Raw genomic sequence first — 8325 nt, 5'->3', positions numbered from 1 at the left:
GCCAAGATATATGCTCGGGCCTTATCGTTTGCCCATGTCCAACGTTCATATGCTTCCCGAACGTTTCAAGGAGCATTGGGAGCTGGAATGGGAGGACAATCCTCCATCAGGAAAAAACAAAGATCATCGATGATCAGTATTGTGTTTATTGTGTTTTTCCAACTAACATAATTTTCACCTGTTAATTTATCTGCGGCAAGTAAATTTAAAGTAGCGGTAGCCATGTTAAAGAATTTGCTGAAAAAGAACAAACTATTTACATTTAGTCTACTTGCATTAAACCACTTAAGACAACCAATCAAATTTTTAGCAAAATAGTCTAGTGTACCCTAAGTTACATCTATTTTGCAATGATGTTTCAGTGAGACAGGAAAAAAGTCACCGTAGGGTGATCAAGTATCCCTTCACTGAAATGAGACATTTTCAACCATTAGACAAAAACGACACCTTGTCACTATAACTAACCGTCACCATTGTTTGGTCCAGAATTTGTTAACATCCTTAACAATTCTTGTAAGTGTAACCCCTCATTTTAGGTTCTAGAGTTTCGCCCCAATGATCCAACCGTAAGGAAAAACTGATTGGACATGAAACTAAAGCAACCCTATCCATTTCTGTAGATTGAATAAAGCGTCATACAATACTGCCATCCTTTAGGGGGACACCCACGATGCCACGTGGCAATTCTTGAAACTTTATTTAACCTAATGAGAGAGACCGAGGGATGTGATGTCACACGTCCTGCTCCCACTTACTACAAACACTCTCTCCATTCACCTTGTTATTGACCTACCTAAATGCCATCTGTAGGGGGACATCCATGGTGCTTCAAAACCGAATGTAGATCTCACGGTGTAAATTTATAGGGAGCAACATGTAGAGGATAAAATGAAGTATCATATACCCCATTTTCCTCCCACTGGGTTTTTTACCTAGGGTTAATTAACTTACGAAAAATTTGGCTACTGATTTTATCTAAGTGTTTGTTTAATTTGCTCGAAAACAACGCTTGTCTTTAATGATTAAACAATTTTGTTTGAAGTTTCATTAAGGAATATTAAACTTCTTTTTTGTATAGATGATTTGTAAGAAGCTAGAAATGTTCAAACTTAATTATATATACCGTTTTATTCTTAGAATTTTACAAACTATAGTGAATATTAGTGTTATATAAGCTTATTTTTATTATATTTTTGCCCAAATGATTTGCTTGAAGATTAAATTTTTTGTGCAAAATTAGGTAATATGGAAATAAAATTTTGGTTATTTAATTATTAAAAATTATAGATCACATTGTAAAAAACTTATGCCGAGGCAGAATAAAATGTCGACAGAAATAAAACATTAATCTATTTGAAAAAATTTTGTTTTCTAGAAGCATGTTTTTGAGGACGCAAATTTCATCGGGATAAAGTTTTTGCTAACGTATCATATTGCCTTGGCAAAAGTATAATTATGCCGGCGAAACCAATTTTCATCGCGATAAGTTATTGCATGCATAATTATATTTATGCTGACGAAAGCATTGTTTCGTCGGGAGGTACTTTTTCCGACATGGATATGTGGACGATTATTCCGATGCAAGCAAATATGTCGACATAACTTTTGCCGACGTTTTATTGCGTCGAAAAAAGTGAATCTTGTAGTGTTAGATTTTGTACTATTTGGATCACAAAATCTAGAGACCGTTTTTAGAAGCAGTATTCAGACGACTTACAAAAGACATATGTGTTGAACTCAATGAATCTAAGAATATAATGTAGAATACATAATTGAAACCATCCCTAATGAATGACTCCTACAAAACAAACCCCATCATCCCACATAACAAAAAGAGTAAAATTCAACCTCGGAATGATTTTGAATGACTAAAGATATATTACGAAATGATTGCGAATATGATAAAAAAAAAAAAAAAGAGGATATTTAGGTTATCAAAATCACATAGAATAGAAAGATGTATGTAGAAGAAAGAATAGAAAAGGGAAATGGGTTTGAGAATTACCAGTGTCATAACCAAAAAGAAAGCCACCAAGTCCAGCAGACAAAGCAAGAAGAAGAACATAAGGATTTTTCCAAGCAAGAGAAAAGCATTCTTTAAAATCTGAATCAACACTGCTTCCATCAATTCCTCCCTCCATTTCTCTCTATATCCAAACCAAATCTTCCTCTTCTATAAGAAACCCACCAGAAACAGGGCAATAAACATAAAAATGAAAGTCTTTCGGGACTTTTTAGCAAAATGGATGAGAAAGTAGTGAATAAGTAAGAAATGGGGGATGGGATCATGATGAATACAGGTCAACTAATGTGACAATTTTAAGTCTCACTTTAAGACAGAACACAGAACATGATAATGCGACCATTTTAATATACATTTTGAAATAGTATAATGTAGTCTCTAAAAATCTTAAAATTGAACAAAATTTGAAGTACAAAAACTAAATAGTGTTTTAGCCTAAATATTAATGCAATAAAACAGTGTCTGTAGTGGTCGATACTGTTTAAAGTAGCTGTTTTTGGACATTTTTATGTTAGACTATGAATGATGTTTGACCAAATGGTTAAGGGAATGAGGAATCAATTGTGTTTTTTTTTTCCTTTCATTTTGTATGCTTAATTACTAACGCCACGTTTATCAAATTATAATGAAAGTATTTTAATCGCATTTACTTAAAATTATGAATTTTGTCAAATTTATTATCACCGTTATCTCTATCTCTGTCTCTGAGGGTCAAGTGATAACGATAACGTCCTAGCCAAATTCACCTATTTAAGTATTTATAAAAACTCAAATCCCTTTCCTTTTCCATCTCAAAAATCCAAATATCCAAATCCTTCTTTTGGATATTAAAATCTCAAACCCTTTTGAGAAAATAATTTCAAATCCAATATCTCAATAAATCGATTAATTCTAATTATCTTCTTCAAAAACCCAAAACTCCCAATTTTGATTCAATTTTCCGAAACTAAAATTAAAATTGAAACAATTCGACATACATTTCAAATTTTCCTTAATCAAATTTAAATTCCAAAATTCTTTTCTGGACAAAATTAAAATTGAATTATTTTTTCACAATAATCAAATTTAACCTTAAAAAATCTAAAATAATCCTTAAATATTACAAAATAACTGAATTTAAATTACACAAACATTTGGGATATCACACCATCAATATGAAAAAACCGATTATGTCAACTATTGTAAGAAATATATTTAGCCATAAAACAAATAGTAACCTAAACACGAATCTTCTAAATAATTATAATTAGAATCAAAACCCAACTATGCAACTACTTGAAATTAAATAACAATATCAATACTGATGAAATGAGATCATTTATATTGTTCTACATTAGAATAAATCATGTAAAGTCAAAGTGAGCATATTTCAACTGACATACAAATGTATTAGCGACCAAGAAGTCTGTAAACAATGTAATGTGTGAAGATGTAAATAAAGGAATAAGTAAAACCTATCACATGAGAAGATAATAATAATAATAATAATAATAATAATTTTTTAAAAAAAAATGCAAGTGTTATAGAGGATTTCCCAATTTCTCTAGACTCTTTTCTCTAGCCTCTTTGATTTCAAGTTCAAGGTTTCCTAGGATGGTATATATATCTTCTGCTCTAGGATGAGTTTGATCAGCAACACGAAACTCAGTTACATGCCCATTTATCTCCAACCAACTACAACCAGGAGTTTTCTTGAGCCCTTTATCCCTTAGGAAACTTCTCATTTTTGCAACTTCATCCCATTTCCCTGCAGCAGCATATATGTTCGAAAGCAGTATGTAATTCCCTGCATTTTTAGGCTCCATATCAACGAGCTTCTCGGCCGCAAACTCTGCAAGCTTGGAACCGGGATGCAACTTACAAGCACTCAACAATGGACCCCAAACTCGAGCATCGGGTTTGATGGGCATGTTTCTTACAAGTTCTCCAGCTTCATTGATAAGTCCAGCTCTCCCTAAGAGGTTAACCATACAAGCATAATGCTCTTGACTTGGTTGGCAGCCATAATTTTCAGTCATCTCCTTCAAAAACTCTTTCCCCTTTTCTACGAGACCAGAATTGACACAAGCTGTTAGTAATCCCAGAAATGTTACTTGGTCTGGCTTTGTATTTGAGCACTTCATTTGATTGTATAGCTTAAAACATTGGGACCAGTCTCCATGGTTGGCATGGGCACTGATCATGGAGTTCCACATTATCAAATCTTTATCATCAATTCTCTCTTCCTCAAATATCCTCTGGGCCATCTCTATACACCCACATTTTGCATAGGTGATTAGGAGGGCTGTGTTAAGGGATGGAAGGGAAGTCAGGCCTAGCTTCATGGAGTATCCATGTAAATATTTGACATTTTCAAGTACTCCTATGTGAACAAATGCAGGCAAGATATTGATCACTGTAATAAAGTCAGATTGAATACCATCAGATTTCATACTGGAGAAGAGAGACAATGCAATGAGGGAGTGACCATGTTTGACATACCCCTTGATCATAGCACTCCATGAAATTACAGTCTTGTCTTTCATCCAATTGAAGATCTTACAAGCTGAATCTAAAATGTTACATTCGCAGTACATGTCGATGAGAGAGTTATAAACTGAAACTTGACTGTCGGAACCATTCCTCAATATATATGCATGAGTTTGTTTGCCCCAGTCAAAATATTTCAACTGTGAAATTGAAGAGATAACAGGAAGTGCAGTAAACATATCAGATCTAATCCCTGATCTTGCCATGGACTTAAATAGCGCGAGACATTCTGTCGGTTTCCCTTCCCGAGCATAAGCTGCTATCATTATATTCCATACAACACGGTCGTTCTCAGGCATTTTGTCAAATAACTTTCTAGCATCTACTAAGCTACCTAACTTTGAGTAAAGAGACAACACAGCAGTATTTACTAACAAATCTCCACACAATTTGCTCACAATTGCAATACAATGAACAATCTTTGCGAGTTGAATTGAATTGAAACCTGCAATGAACCGCAAGAGATTGATGAATGTGAGTGAATCTGTTACTAATTGTTCTACTCTCATCCTCCCAAAAACCCCAAAAATTCCCTCCCCATTCCCATTTTGAGGAGCTTCCGTAGTGAAGGAACTCCAGCATTCCAAATCCTTCACAGACCTTTTATCAAACAGTTGATGAGCACTCTCAAAATCAATGCATTCCTCGTACATCTCACCCAAAGCAGTAGCTACCATATCAAACGAATCAAAACCCAGTTTAACCAAATACCCATGAATCTTCCTCCCAGATCCGACATTTGAAAAAGAACAACATGATCGCAAAACAGAAGGGTAAGTTTCTTCATCTGGGTGCATAGACTTGGCGACCATTTGTCGGTACACCAACAAGGTCCGCTCACATTCTCCATATCTTGTCAAATTTCTCAGTATGGCGTTGTAAATAGTGGAATTGGGTTCGGTTATAGAGTAGAAAACTTGGAGGGAGAGATTGAGGAGTCCAAGATTGGCATAGCAGTCAATAAGTTTGGAAGAGAGAGTTGGGTTTTGGTGGAAGCCATGGAGGACGAACCTGGCATGAATCTGCTTGAGGTGTTGACGGGAGCTGCATCGATCGAAGAGGAAGGAAAGCGTGTTGAGCAGTCTTGATTGGGTGGCGGGAAAGTTGGGGAAAATGAGACTATGAATAACGGGTTTTGATCGTTGAAGGTGAAGCATGTGGGACGAAAGCTGCGGCACATTGTTTGTTTGGTTTCGGAGTTGGCTTTTCAAATTCAAGAATGAGTCAATGTTCCAGAAATTCGTCATCGTCCCCATTCAAAATAGAAGAATCTTTTGTACGGAGACTTTTATGGGTTGACCAATTTTTTCGAAACAAAACTTTCAAACATTCTTCCCTCCCTCGTTCTCACTCTAGTCCACTTTATTGCTCTTATTTTGATTGAAGTAAAAAAAATATGGTTTTAATAACCCACGGCTTTTCTTTATAGGCTTAACAAACATAGTTAACGAATACCCACCCAACCCAACAACTTATACTCATTTATCAAACACCTCCTTTTATTCTTATTTTGACTCACTTTCTCGCTTTTGTCCTCTATACTTAATTCTTTTGGTATTAAAAAAGCTTCATTCATTACTATTGATCCCCACATATTATTAGAGAAAGAAGATAATGATCGTCATTGATATTACTATAAGGTAGAATACAGAAAATAAGCGTTATTGTTCGAGACAAAATATAGGGAAAGGATCTATAATAGAAAGACAGGAGAAAGCAGATGAACGACAAGAATTTTATAGAGAGTAGTTGAATGAGAGTTGAGAGAGAGATGTAAAAAAGAAAGATAAATAAAAGGATTGTTTTCAAATATAAAAAAATGAACCAAAATATTTACAAATATAGTAAAATGTCATTATTTATTAGTAACAGACGTTGATAAATAATAATAGACTACTATCATCTATCACTGATAAATACTGATAGACACTGATAAATGTCTATCGGTATCTATCATTGATAAACTGTGATATTTTGCTATATTTAAAATTTTATTTTAAAAATCTAGATCAAATAATATTTTAGTTCAAGTTTTTAGGTTAGTAATAATAATAGACTAAGGTTTTTTCTCCTGATATTTTCTACTTGCAAGTTTACATACTTTTCTCATTTGGAATTTGATAATTGTAGTGAAAATTAAATTTTTGTAATTTGATAGCATTTTGGTACATGAGTTTTCAAACTTGGAATTTTAATTCATTTGGAAAAATAATTTAGTTGGCTCCCAATCATACCAAAATGGTACCAAGCCTAAATCTCATAAAACAAAGTATAAACCTATCTCTCAAGTGGATGGTATATGTTTAAATTATCTGAATTGTGTTTAAGTTGGCATAGAAACTTTTATATTTGTGTTAATTAAACTAAAAGAAGGTTTATTATTAAGTATCTAAATTTATACCTAATTTTATAATTTTTAATTTTGTGTCAGGTAAATCTTCATTTTCATATGTAATAAATTTGTAATATATTTCAACATTTGTATTGGTTATCTAATTTATTAAATATAAAATTAAATTTTGTTTCTAAGAGAATACTAAACATTCATTTTTTTTTTATTTGACAAAAGTGATGAAAAAACCATTCGATTTTTAGTTTAAGTGTCTATTTGAGAATGCCTTTGAAATTGTTAAATTTATTTTTGTCATTTTAAAAGCACTACAAAATACTCATTTAATCACTCAAATGTACTTTTAAATATGAGTTTCATATCATTGAAATTGGTTTTGAGTGATTAAAAACATATTTAATGATTTTGAAAATGGTAAAAGTGATTTTATCCACTTTCAAACATGCCTTAAAAATCTGCTCATTTTTTTCAATGTTAAATAAGGCAAATACCTATTAAACACAAAGTTTAATGTTATTTTCAAATCAAGGAAAAATGAGTCAACTTATTTATAAATATAGCAAATTTTCATTGTCTATTGGTGATGGACCACGATAGACATCTACCAGTGTCAGTGATAGATGTCTATTGCAGACATTTCACTGATAGATAGTTATATTTTGCTATACTTGAAAATATTTTCGACAATTTAATGTTATTATTCATTCTTACATATTCCAATTGTCCTAAAGAAAACTATTACAAATTGGATTTAAGGGAAAATAAATTGACCTAATTATAATTAAAATATATGTGTTTGGTTTTTTGAATTTTCACGACGGACCATTTTAATCCTCAATTTTTTTAGAATATGTGCATACAATTCTTAAATTTTTAAAGTGTATTTTTCTAAAAGTTGGTTTCAAAGGTAATGCAATATTTTTTTACTATTATTTTAAATTAGAAAATTGGTTTTTGAAGAACTACTTCTTTATAAAATTACTTCTTGAACTTATTTTTTAATTCAAAATGTCATATAATTATAAAAAAAAATACTTAAGGGACATTTTAAATCTAATCTTGAAACTAAAATGATATATTTTAAAAATTGGACCGAATGCACCAATTTTAAAAGATTCTAACACTAAAAAGATATATTTTGAAAAGTCAAAGACGAAACACACTTATTCTTTAAAATTCACTATTAAAAAGGTGGTTTTCCACTAAATAAAGAAAAATTTAGTATCATTATACTATCTACCATTCTCATTCATGATTTGAGACATTATCAAATGATTTATTAATTAATTATTCATTTATTTTATAGACCCAATATAATTCTTAAAGGGAAATATTTAAACGAATTTCAGGCGATACCTATCTTTGTGTAATTTAACACATGACAAGTTCTTCTTATTTCTTTTTTAGAATATGTTAATTCATC

At 32.0% G+C, this 8325-nt stretch overlaps 1 protein-coding gene across 1 annotated transcript; it reads right to left on the bottom strand.

Moving 5' to 3' along the window:
• Positions 1-3351: 3351 nt before the first annotated feature.
• LOC120082790 (pentatricopeptide repeat-containing protein At1g11290, chloroplastic-like) lies at positions 3352-5877 on the bottom strand. Its single transcript, XM_039038101.1, has one exon. It carries the CDS (start codon positions 5806-5808, stop codon positions 3544-3546), a length of 2265 nt encoding a protein of 754 aa, XP_038894029.1. The 5' UTR covers positions 5809-5877; the 3' UTR covers positions 3352-3543.
• Between the last annotated feature and the right edge of the window lie 2448 nt (positions 5878-8325).

The sequence above is a fragment of the Benincasa hispida genome, chromosome 8 (genome assembly GCF_009727055.1).
Source record: "Benincasa hispida cultivar B227 chromosome 8, ASM972705v1, whole genome shotgun sequence".
Lineage (NCBI taxonomy): Eukaryota > Viridiplantae > Streptophyta > Magnoliopsida > Cucurbitales > Cucurbitaceae > Benincasa > Benincasa hispida.
The sequence above is the reverse complement of the archived record's forward strand: the minus strand, read 5'-3'. Positions and strand labels throughout refer to the sequence as shown.

Excerpts from the sequence above, each read along its gene's own strand:
- LOC120082790 (XM_039038101.1), bottom strand. The coding sequence starts at position 5,808 with ATGGGGACGATGACGAATTTCTGGAACATTGACTCATTCTTGAATTTG.